Source organism: Nelumbo lutea, chromosome 8 (genome assembly GCF_056320005.1).
Source record: "Nelumbo lutea isolate HS-2025 chromosome 8, American lotus-T2T, whole genome shotgun sequence".
NCBI classification, from domain to species: Eukaryota; Viridiplantae; Streptophyta; class Magnoliopsida; order Proteales; family Nelumbonaceae; genus Nelumbo; species Nelumbo lutea.
This window is the reverse complement of record NC_142691.1, coordinates 46,504,413-46,527,085: the sequence shown is the minus strand read 5'-3', so window position 1 is coordinate 46,527,085 and position 22,673 is coordinate 46,504,413. Positions and strand designations below refer to the sequence as shown.

Genomic DNA, 22,673 nt, shown 5'->3' with positions numbered 1-22,673 from the left:
TGGCAGTGTGGCTACTCTATCTGTTAATGAGCAACAGGAATGATGCCAACAGGGATGGAGTAATTGGGCTCAGTAGTTAACTGTGGAGTACTAGCATTTGAAGGATTTACCCACTAAATGTGAAAAAGGTTTCTCTTGTATTTCTAAGATCTGTCATAATGAGCAAAGTGGACATCTTGTCTTTGTCATTCTGTGATTGACTACCTTTATTACTTTCCTGTCAAATTTTTCTGGTTGCAACATTCAGCCCTAGAAGATACAAAAGCAGACTGATCAGCAATGCCAGTGATACTCAACAAAAAAATGCATGCTCAAGAAAAAAAAAACTATTACCCCTGTCCTGTAAGGTTCACATATGAAGTTTCACCTTCTTTCCTCAAGAAACAAAAAGAAACCTGCTGTAACGGGATGCCTATCTCTTCTATGTACTATTTGAAACAAGACCAGCTCAAAGCTATGTGTGAAATCACTACCAGAAGAGCCCATCAGTCCCAAATAACTTTAATGAATGATCTTTGATCATCAAAAAGTGGCCTAAAATAAATATTTTTTTACCTACAATCAAGATTCAAGGGGATAATTACCAAATGGCGCCAAAATAGAAGGGTGCTCACTCAATTCTTCATAGAAGCCAATAAAACTTAAGTAGTTGGATCTAGAAATTCTAAAAAGCCCAAAAAGTTTAGAGTGTCATGTTAGATTTGGACAAAAATGTTAGACAGCGTGTGCCGTCAACTCCGACAGAAATCGTAATTGACTGTTATTATGAATAAAAGTGCAATTTATTTCATTTTTCATGTGGTATATTTCTTAAAAATCACTCGTACTGCATTCTAGGATTTTGTTTTGAGACACCATAGTCTGTATGTAGTCTAAATGTTCTCAACTGCCTAAGTTATGGAGCACTTGGTCCCAGCTGCTAGGGTTGTGACCCAAGGTGTGAGAATAGGTGTTTACCTGGAACACTAAACTGGACCAATTTAAGATTGGTCATGGACATTGTAGATAAGTGGAACAACTGAAATGTTGCATGAGATCCTTGACTTGATAATGGTACTCTGTCAAGTATCAAGTAGAGTTGCTTTTGATATGCCAATTAGTGAGATCCTTTTGGAGTCAATACTTGGGTATGTTGGAGGTTAGAGCAGATATATGAGTTATCTGGAAAAGGGATCATTATGATAGGATCAACCACTTTGTTAGACAAAGAGAATATCTGTGAACATACTCTCCCAAGTCTCCAATGGAAAGTATACAACTATCAACAATGGATTTCACATTGTCTTGAAATTGGTTTTGCAAATGTATATTATATTTATAAATAGTTTATTTTGGAAATGTGTTTGCAAATTATTCTTTCCTAGGATCCATTGTAGAGAAGAGTATGATAATTGGGCTATTTGTTAAGGGAACAAGTCTTTTCCTGAATCCCATTGTTAGATATTAATGACTAAGAGATCATACTGCAAATGGTAATTAGGCAAAATTTTTAGGCCCATTTAACTATGGGCAATTCACTCTTTTATTAGAGTGAATTCGGCCATGGTGGTCCCACCTCTCTTCAAGAGAGGAGGTAGACCTATGATGGTACAATCTGATTGCTAGTGGGTCCTACCCATACAAGAACACCTGCTACCTCAATCCTTGAGAAATTAGGAACCTTTTAGAACTGGTCTTGCACAAAATTGTAAGTTACCTAGTTTGACTAGGTACTTGACTAGTTTGACTAGTCAATATAGGACTGGAATTAGTAACTAACTAAAACCTAGCCTTTCCTAATTTGATTAGGATCTTTATAGGGTTTAAAGGGGACTTAATAGAATCTTATTTAAACCCATTAAGAGCTGAGAAAGAGTACCACACGTCCAGCTATACTTCTTACATCAATTTGGTCCAAAAACCTAGAGAAATCACTAGGATTGAACTTGCAATCTTTTGTACCTTTCTTTACCTATTGAAACCAGTTCTGGAGGAGTGTTTTTTTTTTTTTTTTCTGGAGAGAACCTCCGTTATCAGGTGAGATAACACCACCATATCTGTGCTGGTTTCTCAAGGATTGGACTAAGCATTACCCAAGGCCGTGCCATCTTCAGTTTTATTGCATTGGGAAGAGAGAGGCTCAGTTTCTTGGGCATGAATACCACCACTATTCTTGCACTTGTGAGGATCTAATATTAAGTATGAATCTAACTTCTGAAAGTTGATATGACTTGGTTCAAATCCCAAGATTGATTTTTGGAGAGAACTTGTTATCTGATATCGATTTAGCAGTTTTATCTAGCCAATTTGCATGGGTTCTTGAACACTAATTGGAAATTTTAAAATTGATGATTCGCTCCTATGTGAATGTCACATCTCTCAAAAAAAGCCTCTGTCAAGCGGAAACCATGATCTTTGGTTTTTCTTTATTTTTGGGAGTAAGCTCTAGAATTCTTTTTCGGGCATAAATTGATTGAAAATTCTCCAAAAGTACTTGAAAGTCGAAAGTTGAAATCAGGTGATTCAAGAATGGTACAACTAATACTACACAAGTATTATATTTAGTAAAACAAATTACTACTTATAGTAAATTCTATACTGAAAGAAGGATATTAAGAACAAATAAGAATTGCAAAAGAAGAAAATAGATGATTAAGAGATTCAAGTGACACATCTTAAGTTAACTAATAGATCATAGATCTGAAATACCATGCAACATCATCATTGGAGTCATCTTGTTGCTCTAATACCACGTTGTCGCTAATATGGTGAGAGGAAGAAAGATGATAGAACAAGGGGATAGAAGTGAAAACATTGGGTCTAAAACTTCTTCATGCCTATGTCTCTCTCTAATGATGGAGTCTCTTTATATTAATATGTAATTCTCCAAATTACACCTGTAAGTGTTCTGTTGCAAATGCAAGGGGCTAGAAGGGTTAGGGTTAGATGGATATTGCATTAAATAGAATGGAATGGTGAAATAGGATTCATGTAGCTGACCTCATATAGCTGGGATAAGGCTTGGATGATGATAATGACGATGACCCCAATGGGGTGATATTACAATAAAGTCACTGAATATTTTTTAATCCTAGAAGTACCCCCATTTCTCATACTTCTTACAATCTGGAAAACCCAATAGAAATGAGTGCATCTGAGAGAGGACAAAAGCATCCCTGATAACTAAGAAGATGAGGGTATTTAGTAGTGACTTGGTGTAAGTAGAGGGGCCTAAAAGAGCAATGGGAAGACCAAAGTAGTTGTAGGCTTAAGTGGTAAGAAATGATTCACCAAGCTGAAAGGGGTGTTTGTTTGGAATGGGACCCAACAAAATGGTGAAAAAAATCCAAGAAATCAATTAAATGGAGTAAAGAGAATCTCTCTCAAGTGACTAAAGCTATGATGTAGTGTTGCATTGCTCATTTGGTTTGGGGTTTTGGTTGGTGTTATCATGTCACATGGGTGTCTTTTGTTGGTATTTGTGGGTTGGTTGAGATTGGGGTTCAGGCGGGGGGGGGGGGTTGAAGTTTTTTGGTTTGTGTTTGGGTGGATTGGTTGTGGTGTTTCTGGTTGGAGTTTTTTTAGTTTTTCTTTCTCTTGCGTGATTTCTTATCACCTTTCTTGTAATTTCTCTTTTATTTTAATAAAATTTTATTTTTCCTTAAAATAATAAAGTTTAGCAGAAAGCATGGTTCTTGAATTCTTGATCACAATGGTGGGATGAGCCTAGTGGTAGGGGTGTCCACAGTTCGGTTAACCGAACCATGGCCCCTTTTTGTAAACCGAATCGGTGGTACCGGTTTTTTCATTTCGCCAAACCGAAACTGAACAGGTACCACCGGTTAATCGATCCGCTGGTTTCGGTTGTTGACCGGTTCGGTTCTTTGGTTCTTTGGTTTTTCGGTTTTTTATATTTATAATATATATTATATAAATATATGTATAATATTATATTATAAATAATAAATGATATATAATATATTTGTAAAGAGATCATTATAAATATAATATAAGTATATATTTATATATAATGAAATTTATATTTATATATAATGAAATATATATTTATATAAAATACATAGAAAATATGTGACATATATTAAAAATATATATAAAATATACATATAAATATATATACCGGTCGGTTTGGTTAACCGTCGGTTTTTTATAGGTGAACCAAAAACCGAACCGGTCCTTCGGTTTTTCAAAAATTCCAAACCGAAACCGAACCGACCGGTTCGGTTAACCGCATTTTGCGGTTCGGTTTTCTCGGTTCGGTTCGGTTTTTTGGTTTTTCATGGACACCCCTACCTAGTGGTAAATCGCACCTGCAATAATCTGAATTAAAAGAAAAGAAATACGAGAAAAGGAGATTGAAGAGAGAGAGAGAAGTGATGGAGGAAGAGGATGGAAGAAAAGGAAGAAGAAGAGAGTTGTTCTGAAACCTCTCTTCAGCCCCCAATGATCTCTTATATTCTTTTGTTGTAAAAAATAAGGACAATTACATGAGTGCCCTTAGTAGGGCGTCCATCGCTAAAGACAGCAATAAAAAACGAAGAAAACAGGCCCATAACTAAGGCCCACTGTCTACTAACACAAATCATAAACATAACTTAAAGAAAAACAAAGAAACTAGGGTCCATTCGGTCCATTATCTCTACAGGCCTAATACGGTTGACCACAAATAGCCAGAATTAAAGCCGGACTGAGTTAAATATCACCGAGGCCTGAGACTAAATTATTTATAAGTACATCCCCACACATCTCTACACTTTGATCAACCAAATGGTCTATTAAATAATGTCCTGCATCAATATTCCTCTTATCAAGAAATTTGTTGTAATCTTGAATATTATTTTAGTTTATAAATATAGGTTACTAGACATTCTCTTTCACTTGTTTTTGCATAGAAAGCCTATTTTGTACTACTGTTACTTTAGTTACAAATATGTTCTTGTCCAAATGAAAAAAAAGTGTGACCGATGAAGCTGATAATTTAAAGCTTTACTTTTTCTAATGGATGAAGTTATTTTACAGAGACGAAGGGATTGTATTGAAAGACCTTGGTTCTAAATGGGAACCTGGAGATCGAAGTGGAAAGTGGTTAAAGCTGAAGCCTGAGTATGTACATGCTAGTTCTGATCTGGATGTCCTGATCATAGGTAAAGATTTTGTTTATTTAAATTCACTTACTTTTCATGTACTCTTAATGCATGAAAGCTGTGGCAAAACTTTTTCTAGTATCCATACCTCTAAACTGTGTACTTGTACATATATTTTTTTTGATGAATAATGAGTGAATTTATTAATAGATTAAAAGCATATAAGATACACAGAGAAAGTTCCCAATATGAGGCATGAGATGCAGCCTCGGATTAAAGCAAAATTTACAGTTTAGCCCAAAACATCTGATTCCTATGCACCCCTTGTTTAGCTAATGAATCTGCTAACCCATTTACTGATTTTCTTTCCCATTGGAATCGGACTGACATGTTTGTAGTTAGCCATTTGAATCTTCGTAAAGCCCCTTTATAGGACCAGGCTGTTGTTTCTGGTTCTTTTAACCACTAGATCACCAACTTGGAATCACCTTCAATTAACAACTGTTCACAGTTCAGTTCCTTGGCAAATTCAGCTCCTCGTAGCATTGCTTGAATTTCTGCATTGACCGAGTCCCCCACTCCTAAAGGGGCAGAGTATAAAGCAATGATTAGCCCCTCTGTATTTCTAAACACTCCCCCAACACCAGAAGGATCCGGATTGCCTAAACTGTTGCCATCAAAGTTGAGCTTAACGATACCCTCTTGAGGAGGTTTCCATTCTGCTGATGCTTTACGTCTTGTACTAGAGCTTTTGGCAACCGCTTCCCAATTTCTCCATAAATCATCAAAGGAGAATGGAGAAAATAGTTCCAGGGTCTTTACCCAATTAATGGCTCTATTAATTAAGCAATCACATACAATGATCTCGTTCCTCTCCTTCTCATCAAAGATCCAGGCATTTCTTCTTCCCAAACAGTCCAAACCAGTGCAGCCCTAGCACACCTCCACAAGACTTTACCTCTTTTCTTAGGCCACCTAAAGGTTGTAGTCTCAAATAGATTGCTAACCTATGTTGGCCTTGTCTACCTGCATCCAAAGAGATTAAGAAGCTTTTCCCAGAGATCTACAACAAAGGGACAAGATATTAGTAAATGGTAATAGCAAAGTCTGGGTGAGTTAGCCACATATTTTCAAATCTGAAAGGTCTAGGGCCACTTAGAAAGTCTTTCGTCCCAATGGTGACTGGCCAATGATCCGAGGTGACCCTTGGTAAAGCTCTAGCTAACAATCCTGTCTAATGCACTTCCAATTCAAAGTTAAAAATAAATCTATCTAGTTTGGAGCAACTTAGGGGGTTTTGTAGGTTAGACCAGGTGAAAATGGTCTATTGAAGAGGAAGTTCCATCAATTCATTATCATCAATATAATCATTGAATTTCCTCATGCTTGTCGTGACCAATTAGTTGGGGTTATTTGTCTCGTTTGTGAATCTAACCACATTAAAGTCACCACCTAAACACCATGGTCCATCCCACAACCATCTAATGTCGTAAAGCTCTTCCTACATTAAACCTTTATCTCTATATTTGTTGGGACCATAGACATTAGATAGAACCCAAGTAAACCCATCTCCCAAAACTTTGAACTTCAGAGAGATTGAGAAGCAACCTATTAACTCCATTGGTTCCACCACTTCCTTCCTCCACATTGTCACAATCCCCCTAGAGGCCCCCTACGAGGGCATAAAGGACCAAGCTATCCCTCTAGAGCTCCACACACTTGTCACCCATCTTGTATCTAGGATTTCCAATTTTGTTTCTTGTGGCATTACTACATCTGGACACTCTTTTGTGAGAAGATCCTTTATTACCCTTTTTTTCTTAGCACTGCCTAAGCCTTTGACATTCCAGCTCAATATCTTCGTATCAAAATTCAACTTAGTCCCCACTCAAATAATCCCCTATTTTGGACCCTTCCGTCTCTGCCCCCTCACACTAAATTCAAGATCAGCTGTAACATCAGATTTTAGTTTCTCTACCTTTGTCATTTTTTGTTAGACATGTATGCCCTTAGCTCCAGTCAAATTGATGTACAGATACATTTATTTTAAATGAGTAATGGTACATATATTGTTTCATGTTGATATTGGTATGTTTCTGTGAAATTACCACTTAAACCGGACACTTGTGAGACTTGTGTTAGTTTAGAATGTTAGCCGTTGGATAGACTTGGGGATTTTATCCTGCCAAGGCTGACACTGATGTGTTGCCAAAGAAGTTGGGGCAGCTTGTCTCAATTGCTAGGGTTAGACCCAAAGCACATGTAGTGTGTGTTTGGTTGAATCACTGAACCCAAACTATTTTTCAGTTATGCCCTAGACCTTAGGGATTGATGGGCAAAACTAGAAAGTTACACATGACCCCTAGACTTGATTATGGTACTGCACGAGGTGTTGGATTGGATTGTCTTTGATATGCCAATAAGTGAGACCCACTGAGGGTTAAAACCTGGGGATGTTGGGGCAGTTTGAGAATTCACTTGAGTGTGTGGTCATAGTGATAGGATCGACCCCTTTGTCGGACAAAGTGAATGATAGGTCTTACACTCTCTTTGATGGAAATCTAAATTTCTAGCAATGGATGTCAATTGTGTTTGAGATTCGGTTTTGCAAAATATATTTATATGATATATATATTATGTTTTATGAAAAACTTTTACAAAAGGTTTTAATTCTCAGGATCCATCCGAGCAGAGAGGGTGACACTGTACTTTGCAACCAGTGGAGAGGTCCTTCCCTGTTGGGTAGTGTTTGATCATTATGGGATAAGAGGTTAAGTGTAAGAGACCATTAATGGTTGATTACCTGATGGGCATTATCTTACTTAAATCCATTATCCTTGGGTCTTCATAGGATGGTTGAATTCAAAGATCATTTAAGTGTAAATGTTGGGCCCATATTGAGCCTATAGTGATGTGCTCAGGGGTTCACTGCGTTTAGCAGTGAATTCAGCCAAGCCTCTTCATAGAGGCTGGGCCGAATCAATGTGGATTTATGTGAGGTCATTGTGGGGTCCCATGCCATACAAATCAAGCCTAAGTTGGCCTTGCAACACTCTTGGGTCGTGAGCCTTATATCTGCCAATAATTAATATGATTGATTAAGCTATCACATGGCAGCTTAAGTTGTCATGTGACATGGGGTGAATTTGGGTTTGGATCTGGGTATGGGGCAGCTAATCTTATAAGAAGATAGGCATATCTCTAATTAGAATCCAGATTTGATTCTGGATTATCTCCTAATTAGATTAGGAGATAACTCCATAAGAGATTATAAAAGAGGAAGGGGCGGACTAGTCCAAGACAACTTCATAATTTTGTAGTTTCTGGTTCTCTCTACACCCTTTTGTCTCCCAGTTTTTTCCTAATTCCCATTTCGACCTCAGCTATCTAGAACTGATATAGATCAGTTTTTCCTCTTATTTTTGCAAGAAAATTCAGGGGATATTAGGGTCAACTTCCCTAGTTCGATCCAAGCAGTTGGGTTGCAATTTTGCTGAAAACCATGTTGTTGAATCAGCTTCACCTATACATTGCACCATCTTTAGTGGAGGCTGGCTTTAGGACTGATTTGGGTGTGAACTTCCACCTTGGGATCTGCGTTTGTAGTATCCATATCAGGTATAAATCTCACTCTTTGATTGGTTTCAAATCTGGTCCTGTTCAGTGCAAGACCGACCCTGAAAAATGTAGTTTTTTAAAATATAGAGAATTCGATTCCAGAAGGATCTGGAAATTTTTGAAAATTTGCCTAGCCATCTAGCGTGGTTCGGCCATCCATATGATGGATCCTAACGGTTCCAACATTTTTCTCTTCCTTTGATCAGTTGACTCTTTTTTCCCTTTCCTTTTGGCATAGGTTGTAATGTTTTCTACCTCTCTCAACTTTAACCCCATCACTTGTACAAGATCTGTCATCGGTTCCTTTTCTTTTTCATTTGTCCCTTCATCTACCCTCCCTTTCCTCTGTGAGACATGCTGTACACCCAAATCCCCTGCATTTTCTTCAGTTATAGCCTCCTTTTGCAGGTCCTCAAAATATTCACACACCAGTCCCCAAATTTTTTCACCAAGTTCCTTCCATTCATTGTCCTCACTCCTTGCTCCAGCTTCACCCCTCTAGTCTTGCATACCTTGCACGCTATCCTTTTTCGGCTTCATAGGCAATGGCTGGGGCTGAGCAAATTCTGTTACAGGCACAGTAGACTCGTTAGTGCTCTTAAACTTAAATGCAGACGTACTTTCCGAGGGGAGCTCTGTAGGAGAATCACAATTTCTTGGATTAGAATTCAATCCAAAAGGGTCTGTTTCCACTCTTGTAACAAGAGGCCTGGTACTGATCTGGACAATGGAACTTGGCGGCTGAACTTGGTTTTCACTCAAAATCCCCGGCGGTGTACCTCCACTTTGCAGTAAGGTAAGTTATTAGCCATTAACAAAACATCCTACACCTGCTCAATCTCCGGGGTCACTTTGAAGTCTTCTGGTTACCTTTGCTCATAGCAATTTCTTCTCCCCTACCTCCTTCCGTCGAAGCCTCAGAAAAAATAGGTACAGTCAAGCTTGTTAGGTTCTTTGAACAGTCTTCTTCATCAAACTCCTGAAACAGTTGTTCTATGTCAAAACTTTCATCTTCGAGAAACCCACTGTTTCTTATCAGGCAAACACTTCCAATGCTTGAGGTCTCTGCGGTTTGCATCTTCAGAGTCTGAACCTTCATCGCCCGATGAAAAAATGTCTTCCTCAATAGATTTATCGGCAAAGCATTTTCTACTTCTTGGATTACGACATTCTGGAGACTGCACCATTTTCACTGTAACTGGTCTCCAGCTTAAGCTCGTTTGCCGCTGCAAGACGTTCGGCTATGCTCCATGTCGTGGGGAGGACGATGATGGACCATAGTTAGTGTCCATCGTCGGCCTTACTAAAGCCCCCATGTGACTGCTTAAAAGGTCACCTGACCATGCCCCATTAAGTTTTGGCCCATTTGGCCCATGATGACCATTTACATTAAATCCCTGGCCCGGCCCCTTTTCTAGCCTCTGGGCTTCATCCTCTTCAATTCTGTACCCACTCGAACCCCCTGACATGTTGACAGTCATCAGCCCACGTGGTTTATTTATAAGGCCCAGAAATTCCCCTTCTTTACTCGTACCCACATGGCCCACTCTACTCTCACCCACCTAGCCATCCACTAAAATGTCAAATTTCTTTTTGCTAATGTCTTGAGCCATGTCAAGCTGTCTTTTGGCGATTCAGGTTCTTTCAATGAAACCCTGTAGCCCAAATGTCTGCCCCAAGCTACCACTTGTCAGTACCTTGGCATAAGATTTGGACCCCATCTCCCCAATCTTCCCTCCTATTCTCCTGTTTTATCCTCTGACACCTTCTCTCCCCTGACAGAGAAGGTCTTCAAAACCTCTAAGACCTCTTTCCAACCAGTCATTTGTTTTCCTTCTGGGAAACAGACCATTTGCCTGCCTGTGTTCCCAAAAAACTCCACTAGCACCAAAATCTTCCTTTAGCATTCTTCTTTCTGCTACATATCTCCTACTACGACCTTCTATTGATCCTTTACGTTCCAGCTTCGAACTTAGTTTAATTGCTTCTTCCAAGAATGTCCTGAACCACACTATCACTTCGTTTCCTACCAGGAATACCATAGCCGTTTTCATTTCTCTGATTTTAATGGCCACTTCCCCCCTCACTCTAAAACTTTCCAAGAGGAACTGTTTTGCTTCAACCTTCAGAACCCTTCTCCATGGTGCTGCCTGTACGAACTTACCTTTCTCCATGGTGCTTAACACCTCCAGGAAAACAAGAGGAAGAAACTCCGACGTCCTGTGTGCTTGTATCTTTTATCTGGGGAAAATTATAGAGGATAGGGATTTATGCCATGTTTGATTTAGATTCTAATTTTGTTATTGTTGCAAATTCTTTCTAGAATGGAATTCTATTTCTGGCTAAAAACAAAACGGCCAGAAATGGAGAGAAAATAGTGAACAGTGCTTGGTACATCTTTTCAGATAACGAAAGTTCTTTGCTAAAGAAACAAAAGGAATGGGAAATATGTTTTGGTTCAAGTAAAGCTAGTAGATAACCCATGCTAAACACAGGCATATAATATAAACAAAGTTCCATCTAATTTTTATCTTATTTATGCCACCAATTAACCAGTTTAATTCAACCAGCTGAACTGTTGACATATAATTTTTATCTTATTTATGACACCAATTAACCAGTTTAATTCAACCAGCTGAACCGTTGACATAGAACCCATTTGTTTCTTCTTAATATGCAAAAACGGTGTTGAGTGAAATTAGAATTTCCTGGAGAGAGAAAGAGAGCTAAGGGGTAGTGAGCTCGAGAGTGAAGTTAGTATTGTTTCCTTGTTGTTTGGGTGTTCTGCCACCCTTTTATAGGCATTTTTCACACAGACTGCACTTGATTCTAGGAATATTTTGTTGTCAGAAAAGCGCATTAGTTAGTTATCCCAACTTAGAGTAGGCGGTTGCAAGTGGAGCACAAAGGAACTTGGTAGCAAATAGCGTGTTTTTTTGAGCCTCTCATTCAGTCCTGCCACGTTTCACCTCTCCATATATTACTTTGCTGAATGAGAACACTTAAAGTTTGTGCTTCACAAAGTTTCAGAGGTCCAGGCACCTGCTTTGTAGGAGTTGAGTGACTTAAGATGATGCTTTGCAAGGCTATTTTGTTGACCGATAGTTTGGGCATGTCCATGCCCTTACCCAAGGATTTTAGTATGGCTTGGGGCTAAGTTTTGTTGTGTCAGTGTATATGTTCTTATTTTAACAGAGTGCTTTTTGCCAAGTTTCTTCTTTGGTGTTATTTCCTTGAGTCTTTTTTTTTTTCGTGGTTGGGCCAGAATGTCCATTTATGTCGTGTAAATTGTCTTTAACAAGAAAATACAATATGATGCATTATTTGGTGTAGAGTTTATATTATTCTTTACATTATTCTGACCTAACTTGCTGTTGTCATTTCCTGCTAATTAATAGGAGGATATTATGGCTCTGGACGTCGTGGAGGCGAAGTTAGTTTCTACTGTGCTTGCAAACCTGTTGCTCTTCTCTCTGCTATTTTGTGGTTTCAGTAGAAGTAATTCTAGAATTTATTGCTGATTGATTTCAGGTGGCTCAGTTTTTGTTGGGTCTTGCAGAGCGTTCTGCACCAAATGTCTATCCGAGACGGTAACTTATTTTTTGTACCAATTACATGTTTCCACTGGGCAAGATAATCTGTGCTTTGGAAGCTTAAAGCTGTTGCCGTAAAAAAATTTCAGGACTGAATGTACAACCTATGATACTTAGATAACTATACTTGGGTGCTATAGTTTATTGCATACTTCATTTTCTGGTGTAAATTTATTTCTTATACCTTGTCCATCTCAGGGTGATTACTTGGTGTAATGGTAAAATCTCGGGCTGGCAAGAGTGAGAATGTGAGTTTGAGTCTATGAGTGGTCACTTTGTGCAAGAAAATGCCAAAGGTAAGGACTGTGTCCAGTCTACCCCTCCCAAGGAATTGGGATTTTCTCTTCATAGCACACCTCATGCCGATCTACTGTATTGGGAACATCTCCCTTGAATAATAACACATGAGTATGGGAGATGTTCCAGATGTGTGGTTGGAACGTGTTGTGAGGTTGGTGTGAGGAGTGCTCTGTGGGGAGCAGATCCGGACTCCCTCCCAAGACCCTGATACCTGGGACCAACATTGTGTAATGACCTATTTATACCTTCTCCAGCCCAAGTGCTATACTAAGAGTCCTTGCCATACCACTAGGGTGGATGGTGCAACTTTGGTCAGGTTGAGTTGGCAATTATTTTATTCTTTTAATTTTTCAATGGGATCAAATCCTAATGCAAGCCTGATGTAGTTGGAGTGCTTCAAGTCGGGCAACCTGACTTGAAGCCCTAAGTGGACAGAACCATTTCTTTAAGGGTGATCCAAATTCAATCCGCTTATGGTTGGATCAAATATGGATCCACCCCTATCCAATCTGATATAATTTGATTTGATTCAATTTAAATATGTGTTCATGTATTCTTGAAATTTATTTTGCATCTATTAGTAAAGTTGGTTTGAAATTTGTGTTTTTACTAAATTATCATCGGTTCAAGTTTCATACAAGTAATTTTCACTTCATTTTGTTCATGAAATACAATATCAGTGTCATTTTTAATTCACTTAATAAATGTTTAATATTTTGATCACTGTTTAGTTTAATTTATTTATACTATTCAATATCCAATTGCAATCCAAATTCGACTCAAATCCAATAAAAATTTGATGGACAATATCTGATTTGATTTTTTTAGCAATAACTACAGCTTTCATTACATTATAGAATTAAGAGGTGTGTACAATATAAATATACAAAGATCGAGAGATCAACCATCTTATCTCCCCCCAAAATATCTTTTTAGAATTGTGCCCAGGACATTAATTGTCTTTCTGCCCTTTGCTTAGATAAAGCATCTACCATGGAGTTGGCAGTCCTCTTAACCAATTTGAATTTGAATATTAATTAATCAATTTGAGTCTAACTATATCCAATCCAATTTGATCGATATGCATCCCTAATTTCTTTCATTACTTGCACAGATAACAAAACTCAATTGCTTGTTGAAGTTTGGACATTGTGAACTGATCCTACTTTATTCTTTTAGTTGTGCTAAAAGAAAAATCAACTTAAGTTATAAGTGGTACTTATACACAATGTCTACAGGATGAGACTTGTGTCTGGAGATCCCCTTCTAGCACAGAAATAAAGAAAAATAAAGCTGTGAAGAAGAATAAAAACTCTTAAAGCTGTTAGCCCCACTTTAATGGGAAATTTACATTTACAAGAATGCCCATAAACCAATAAAAAGGCTATACTACCCTTTCTGATGTCAACGTATAAATGTCTATTTACCCTTCCCAACACTCCCCCTCAATCTGAGCATAAATGTTAGTTGTGCCCAGCTTGCCTATACTGTCAAACAACTTTGACTTCTGACACTCAGTAAAGATAACAACTACTTGTTCATTAGGTGCAGAGGAAGATCCAAGTGTAATGTAAAAGATGAGGAAATCAAGTAAAGATGGAAAATCTATTTTGAAAATTTATCAAATGAATAGTATGTAGAGGAAGCTAATGGAGGAGAGACTAGTATATCAACTATGAGGTGAAAGTGGCACTAAATAAGATGAAAGGAAAAGCATTAGGACTGATGGGATTCCAATAGAATTATGAAAAAGTATGGAAGGGATATGCTTATTATGGCTAACTAAGGTTTTCAATAAGATAATGTACAGAAAGAAGATGCCTGATGATTGGAAAAGCTCATGAGCCACACTATGGAACTTTGTGAGAGAATAGTTGAGCAAAGGGTACAACATGAAACAAGTATATCAAGGGACCAATTTGGGTTATGCCAGGGGGATCAACAATGGAAGCTATCCTTCTTTTTAAGTTGATTGATAGCGAAGTTCATAGAGAAAAAGAGAGATGTTCATATGGTGTTCATGTTGAGAGATATATTGTATTTAATTGTATTTGGGTTTTCTTTTAGGGAGGGTGTTGGAGGTTATAGGGGTATATTTGTAATGTTGATAAACTTTAGTGACTTATATGTATTTATGGGAGGAAGAAGTGCCAGCATGAAATTCTGGTATAATTGGGTGTTTTGCTTATTTAAGCCATTGGTTGTGTGGGATTAAGGTTGAGTGAGAGTGTACATTATGTTGTGAGTCTGTAGAGAGGTCAATCTTGTATCTCTTGTTCTCATAGTTAATATTTTTTCCCTCTCTTCCCGTGGATGTAGGCTACCAAGCCGACTACATTAGATCTTGGTGTTTTCTCTATTTTAATCATCAATCCTTTTGTAGTGAGAATGGGCTGAATGGACCCTAGTGTTCTTTATTTCTTTTAGCTAGTGTTTAAAAGTTATGTTTCTTAGTTATGGGCCCTTATGGGCCTTCTTTTATTTTCTTTAATTATTTCTTCAGTGCTGGCCACCCCATTAAGGGCATCCAAGTAATTGTACTCAGACATAGAATTTTTAATAAAGGCGATGAAAGGGTGGTAGAGAGTGGTTTGAATTCTTCTTTTCTCTCTTCCCTTCTTTTCTTCTTCTTTCTCTTTCTCTCCTTTCTTCTTTTTTTTTTGCATTATTTGAGTTACTATAGGTGTAATTTTCAACTTGGTATTAGAGCAGGTTCTCACTTTCGACTTTTTTCTCCTTTCTTTGCCCATACATAGTGTGTATGGAGAACTGATCGGTTGATCAACCAGCTACTTATGCAGCCTAGTTAGGAAGGTTTTTGAAGGTTTTTCATCCTTAGCTGAAGCCCAAGGCAGGTTCTTGGAGATTTCTCCCGAAGACCCTAGATAACTGGAGAAACCTTGTTATAGGTTGTAGAGACAGTTTGAACTAGGCGCTTGGGGATTATAGGTAAGCCTTTTGATTTCTATTAGGGGCTCTGGAAGGGGTGGTTGAAGTTTCTCTCTTTCTCCCTATCCCGCAGGACCCTATGAAACCCTAATTTTTTTTGGGGGGGGGGAGGGGGAGGGGTGAGAGGTTGTTCTTTGCTTAGAACAGTAAATATAGCCTAGTAAAGCCCTAATTTGATTTTCGTTTGCATCCATTTATTCAATGGAGCAAATTGGAGGAGAGACCAAATATTCCATAGATTCCAGGTTTGGACATGGGGGGGTCAGTGGAGAATCTTTTTGTGGTTGTGACTACTATGAAGCTAGATGGGACCAATTATTTAGCTTGGTCTCAATCTATTAAGATACATGTGTGTAGTAGAGAGAAATGGGGTTATGTTACTAAAAGCAAAAAGAAACTGGAGGAGGATGATCCTACCTATGAAAGGTTGATGCAGGAAAACTACACAGTAGTGGATTGGTTAGTGAATTCTATCCAACCACACATTAGTCAGCATTACCTATGAATGGAAAATACAAAAGAAGTGTGAGATAGTGTCACAAAGACCTATTCCCAAAAGCTTAATGTTGTTCGGGCCTACAAATTGAAGCATGATGTGAATAATCTTAGACAGGGGGAGAAGCCCTTAGCAGTCTACTTCTCTATGCTGAAATCTCTTTGGCAAGAGATTGATCGGATAGAGACTATTGTTTGGGGTTGCACAAAGGATGCAGAAACATATAGGGTTGGTGGCGAGAAATCGGGTCTTTGAGATCCTCACTGGACTCAACTCGGAGAATGATATTTTGAGGCGAAATGCTTTAGCAAAGGATGAAGTGACTTTGTCTCAGGCATATGCTATGGTGAGTAGTGAGGAGAGCAGAAGATAGGTTCAGTCTGTTGATCCACAGGTTGATCACTATGCTAATGCAGGGGTGGGCCTTCTTTTATTTTTCTTTAATTATTTCCTTAGTGCTGGCCGCCCCATTAAGGGCATCCAAGTAATTGTACTCAGACTTAGAATTATTAATAAAAGTGATGAAAGGGTGCTAGAGAGAGAGGTTCAAATTCTTCTTTTCTCTCTTCCATTCTTTTCTTCTTCCACAACCTATTGCTGAAACTTCTTTTCTTCTTCTTTCTCTTTCTCTCTTTTCTTCTTTTCTTGCATTATTTGAATTACTGTAGGTGTAATTTAGGCAGAAAAATTTGCATCTCTTCTCTTTTGAAACTGTCAAGGTAAGGGCTAGTAGTCCATATAGGGGTGATACAAGGCTTTGACTATGGGGTGATATGGGGATTGGCTGTGGGAACCATACTACTTGATCAATGATGTTTTAAGGGAGTTTTTTATATTGATTGGAGGCCAGAGATCAGAGATTGGTATCCACTTGAGGGGGAGGGTAAAGATTATGAAGTTCTTTTTATCTTTTGTTATTTCTTATTAAAGAAGAAAACAGTAGAAGAGAAGAAATAGAGAGAGAGACAAAGAGTTCGTGGAGAATATAAGCAATTGATAGTGAGACTATGGTAGGACCACTCTCATAAATAACAAATAACAAAAGATGAAAAAAAAAAAAAGACTTCTTTATCTCTACAGCTATAAAGCTGAAATTAGTGGTAAATATGCAAAGTATGTCTAAGGAACCTTTCAAATCCAACCAACCTGCCCCAGCCTAACGAAGTCTGGGCCTAGCTTGAGTTGTTGTGTTTAACTCAGGTTGAGCTTGGGTTGGTAAACTCAGGCTTTGACCTCAGGTTCGGTCAGTCCTGAGCTGAGGTCTAATCCCAGCCCAACCCAGCCAACTCAAACTTGTAGTTTAGTCATTTAATAATCAATGCAATTTTACATCAAGTGTATGTCTTTCTCCATTTTTTACCTTCACAATGTACTTATTACAATGTATTATACGTGTGTACATGCAAACAAGGTTTAAAATGTTGGTCATCCAACTATAGGAAACATGTTGAAAATGTCAGAAATATCGTGTGGAAACATTGTAAAAATTATAGACGTGGCACATTGTAAAATATGCAAAAATATAGAATGATATTTTATGAAATAATAAAACAAGCATAGGCATGGATTTTAAAATTTTTATCTTGTTTCAAATCATTAAACAACGCTAAGAAACTAAGGTTATAGACAAAAGATATGTTCTAAAGTTGTCCTGTAAACCTTAAGATTCAAAACTTAATAATAGAATGACTTAGAGCAAATTTTAAATTAATAGAAAATGTAAATGGTTGTAATAGATCAACCAAACAATCTATTACACAAAAAAAAAAAAAAGAAAAAAAACTAATATTTAACTTCATGTTTGAAATGAATATTGAACTAGCTCAAAGTGGTAATAATATAAGTTTGGTGGGCAATAACATTGTTACTCCACATATCTACAATATTGTTACCAATTTATGTTATAACAATATCTCTTGTACTCCGTGTACTGCTGGTAGTGTTCACTGGGGAATATGTTGATTCCAATAAGATTTCATGTTGCTAACCATGAAGTGGAAATGGAAATATGTCATGGAAACTATCTCTTGTACTCCACATAGTGCTAGTAGTGTTCATTGGGGAATATGTCGATTCTGGTAGAATTTTGTGTCACTACCCATGAAAACGGAAATATGTAGTCAAAACATTATGGAGTTTAGGGACATTTTAAACCATGCATGCAAGTACCATAGTACTTCTGCTTCATTTGATATATTTTTTGTTCTCTTGGTAATGAACAATGCTTTATCCGAACTATATTAGGTTGGCTACATGAATCCTGTTCTACCATTCTACTCTGTTCAGTGCAAATATCTATTGTTAAACCGTGGGCCTTCAAATCATTTCTTAGTGCTTTACCCATGTTCTTATTGGCTTGTCCTGGGCTCTTCTAGACCCTGTAATTTGCTATTATGTTCTTTCTTCCTACTTTGGTAGCTGGTCTTTGGCACTCATGATGAAAACATTCTCTGTCTATTTTCCCTCTTTTTGTGACATATTGTTTCTGCTCCTAGATTTCCATAAATATGCTCATTTCTGATGCTATGGTTTCTAATTTTGAACTCCATCTCAAATTTGCGTCTTTGCTACATGTTTTGTGACTATCCAATAATGCCACACAACATTGCTGGTCTTATAATGATTTAATGAAATTTCCTTCTGGCTTAAGTGGTATTCTTTGTGATTATAATCTCATTAGAAATTTAGTTGGCAATTTTGTTGAACTACTTAGTCCTGATTTATTGAGGAACATAATTTTCATTTAACTTCTTAATTTACCTTCTTATATATTTGTATGGCTCACTAAAGTTGTGCATCTACTAATGATACTATTTATATCTTTCCTTGCAGATTTATTTCGTTTTGTAGAGTGGGTTCCGGTCTCTCTGATGATGAGCTGAATGCTCTTCTTACAAAATTGAAGCCTTATTTCAGGTAATCTTTTTCAAGCATTTGATTTCTATTCCTCAGAGCAGGGTTAAAATGTTAAATTTTTTTCTTTTTTCAGGGGTGGGAAAGTGGGCATACACACACACACACACTTACACATAACATTATTGTAAATAATATTAAACTGAAAAATCTGTTTTGGCAGGAAAAATGAATATCCAAAGAAGTCTCCACCAAGCTTTTATGAAGTTACAAATAATTCAAAGGAGAGGCCAGATGTTTGGATTGATAGCCCTGAAAAGTTAGCAGCCTATCAATGTTATTACTCTGTAAAATTACAAAATATATGCATCTTTTCTATATATATATATATATATAACGACTTTCTCTTTTACAGGTCAGTAATACTTTCAATCACTAGTGATATCCGAACAATTAGGTCAGAGGTACAGTTGGAACAATAGTGTAATTCCTTTTTGTCTGTCTTATACATATACAGGCCTGCTACTCAGGTTGCTGTCTAAGCTTTCCTAAATGACTAAACTATCTAATAATTTTCAATGATGTAATTTCCCTGTCTTCCTCTTCCCACCCTATATATTCATGGCACATGTTTTAGCCCAAAAGACCTTGTTTTGCCATGTTTTTATTATTAATAATAAAAATTTCAAATGGCTATTATTAGTTGGGAAAACTACAAGACAAAGTGGGAAACTGGGAATGTGGGATATATGGGTGATGATGACTGGAAGATTAAACATGTAGAAAATCTAGTGTCCCTACTTGGTGAATAGTTTGGATTGGCCACATCATACATATCAAGACAGACTTTTTTAATTTCTTTGGCTGGTTATTTCCATAATAAACTGATCTAATGTTCTTTCATTTAGGTATTTGCCGCACCGTATAGTTTGAGATTCCCCCGTATTGACCGGGTGAGATATGACAAACCTTGGCACGAATGCCTTGATGTGCAATGTAAGGACACTTTTATTTCTAAATGGGCTTCCAGTTGCTCTGTAGGTCTGATCAACAAGATTATAAGCCTCAAATTGTGGTTATCATCCCATCTATATCTATCTAGTTAATTTATTGGATATCAATCTTATGATGTTGATGCCTGACAAATCATGGGAAAAAGTTCCTCGTGTTCTTTTGAGGATTTTTCTTTGATTTAATTCACTTGATATGGAAGGAGCTTCTTTGATCTAAAATATATGTTTTTTTTCAATCTCAGCTTTTGTGGACTTGGTACAGTCTAGTAATGGCAACACCCAGAGGGGAACAGATTATGGATGCTTACAAGATAGTAAACCCAAACACACAAAATCCTCACGATTGGGTGAGAGGAAAAAGAATGTTTCTATTGTCCCTTCACATTTTGTTCAGACAGATACATCTGGTGTTAAAGAGGAGACTCTTATATTTGCAAACATCATGTTTTGTATCCTATGGATTTTAGCAATATTATTTGTTTTTTTTTTTTCACTCTACTGTGTCTGTAAGATGTTGGCACTATAGTTGCATTTATTTGTAACTCAGTTACATACTTGGAGTCATAAAGGAGAATAAAGATGTCCTGTCTTGTCTGCCTTTGCCCTGTTCTTGTGTGTGTGAAATGTGGTATATTCCTTTATGCAATTGTAGAATGTCAAACCATAGGTAGATTGTCTTATGTGTCTATGAGAAGAGAGGAGATTTCGTATACATGCCTCCATTAGAGGCAGAGAGTGGCTCTATCCTTCCTATCCTGATGCAAGGACAAATATTTTAAATACAAGACGTATAATTTAGACTTTTTCCTTTTTAAGTTGCTTTGTTTAACTCTCTATACACCAATCCACCTCCATCTTCTTTTGTCTTTTGCTGCTAGAAGTTTTTACTTGTCCAAAACACCAAATGATATTTCTTATAGATGAGTTTCTGGAGCCTTATGATTATTAAATTCTTGTTTACTGTTATTACTTCTTTAACCTCCATAGACTTTGTCAATGTGCCTCCAACCCATTCTCTGGATTCCTTCCACAAAATGGTGGCTGAGAATGGAGGAACTTTCTCAATGAATCTTAATGGCTCAGTCACTCACTGTATTGCAGCCGAGCAAAAAGGTATTTGTATTAACCATTTCTCTTTGGAAAAATCATCTTAGCTTAGGAAACTTTTATAATATGTATAAATCTTTCAGGGATCAAATATCAGGCAGCTAAGCTTCATGGAGATATCATTCATTATTCTTGGGTTTTGGATTGTTGCTCACAGAAGCGACTCCTGCAGTTACATCCAAAGTTTGTCACTGCATTTGCTTCATTCATTTCTGAATTTTCTTTCTTTTTTTTTTCTTTTATCTCTTTATCATTATAGCTTCTTACAATATCTTAACATAAAAATATTTTCTGTGAAGGTATTATCTCTACTTATCAGAATCATCAAAGAGCAAACTTCAAGAAGAAATTGATAAATTCTCTGACTCTTATTACTTGGATCTTGATATTACAGACATCAAACAGGTGTGCTTCTGTGCTTCGTTTTAGTATTGCATCATTATTTTGATTGGATTTAAGAATCTATTCATATACAGTAGATCCACCTACATCAATAAACGATAAACAGTAGAAAAATATGTACAACTAAATTGCTGAATTAAATCCCTAGACAATTGGGATGCAAACCATTGAGATGTTAATGAAACTAGAAGGAGAAAGCATGCCATCTGATGGGCTACAGAGTGTGGGATTAAGGTTCACTTTTTGACTCAAATCTTATTATCTTAACTTCGGCATCACTTTTCTATGTCAAAATGGATGAAACACCTTGATCTTGTTGCTGTTTTAATGATTATTTAGTTATGTATCTAGTAATCCCAAGATGACACAATTTGAACATAACTTGAGTAATTTAGGGTCAATTTACAGACAGTGTTCAGACCTGTGATGGGTATTCATATTTTAAGTGTTAACTGACAAGATTTTATTTGAGGATATCGGTTATATTAGGTCTCAAATTAAGTGTTAACTGGCAAGGTTTTATTTTCTTATAACCCCAACTCCCCAAGTGTAGTTTTAAAGGGCAAGGGCCTGCTAGGATAGTCCCTGTAAGTGACCCACCATAGCAACGCTTAGTTGTAGTATCAAATAGTCTAGAGTTCCTACATTCTTTTGGATAGGGGCAAGTAAAGAAGCTAGTCCAAGAAACACAACTTTGTTTAGCAACTTGGATTGTAGGAATATAAATAGGAAAAACTATGGAATTAGTAGACACTAAGGGTTAATATTGCATGCCTACAAAAAACTAAATGGAAGGGAAAAAAACTAAAGAAATTGGTGGCTACAAATCATGGTATATGAGAGAGATAAATAATAGAAATGGTGTAGTGATAATAGTAGATAAGGATTTAAAAATTCATTATAAATGTTTAAAGAATTGGGGATAGAACAGTTTTTATTAGACTTGTTTTAGATTAGGAAATGTTTATTAGACTTGTTTTAGACTTGTTTAAAGAAATTAGTGCTTATGAACCTCAAGTGGGTTTAGAAGGAAACATTAAGAGAAAATTTTGGAAAACTTAGAAGGATTAGTCCAAGAAATTCCAAATGAAGAGAAGATTTTTATAAGAGACTTACATGGGCATGTTGGGTAAAGAAGTGTAGGATATGATATGGTGTATAGAGGATTTGGTTTGGGGAGAGGAATGAATTAGGAGGTACAATATTAGGCTTTGCAATAGCTTATGATATGGCAATTTTAAACACCTTTTTTCTAAAAGAA

General features: G+C 37.1%; 1 protein-coding gene across 1 annotated transcript in view; it reads left to right on the top strand.

Annotated features, from left to right (window-relative positions):
* Window positions 1-22,673, top strand: part of ATLIG4 (DNA ligase IV) — a 103,873-nt gene that overhangs the window by 76,495 nt on the left and 4,705 nt on the right. The window contains exons 13-23 of the mRNA XM_088956404.1: window positions 5,017-5,141; window positions 12,098-12,132; window positions 12,231-12,289; window positions 18,870-18,953; window positions 19,114-19,209; window positions 19,306-19,354; window positions 19,799-19,886; window positions 20,146-20,352; window positions 20,891-21,016; window positions 21,094-21,193; window positions 21,310-21,415. Coding sequence (XP_088812530.1) covers window positions 5,017-5,141; window positions 12,098-12,132; window positions 12,231-12,289; window positions 18,870-18,953; window positions 19,114-19,209; window positions 19,306-19,354; window positions 19,799-19,886; window positions 20,146-20,352; window positions 20,891-21,016; window positions 21,094-21,193; window positions 21,310-21,415 — 1,075 coding nt within the window. The remainder of the gene's footprint in view (window positions 1-5,016; window positions 5,142-12,097; window positions 12,133-12,230; window positions 12,290-18,869; window positions 18,954-19,113; window positions 19,210-19,305; window positions 19,355-19,798; window positions 19,887-20,145; window positions 20,353-20,890; window positions 21,017-21,093; window positions 21,194-21,309; window positions 21,416-22,673) is intronic.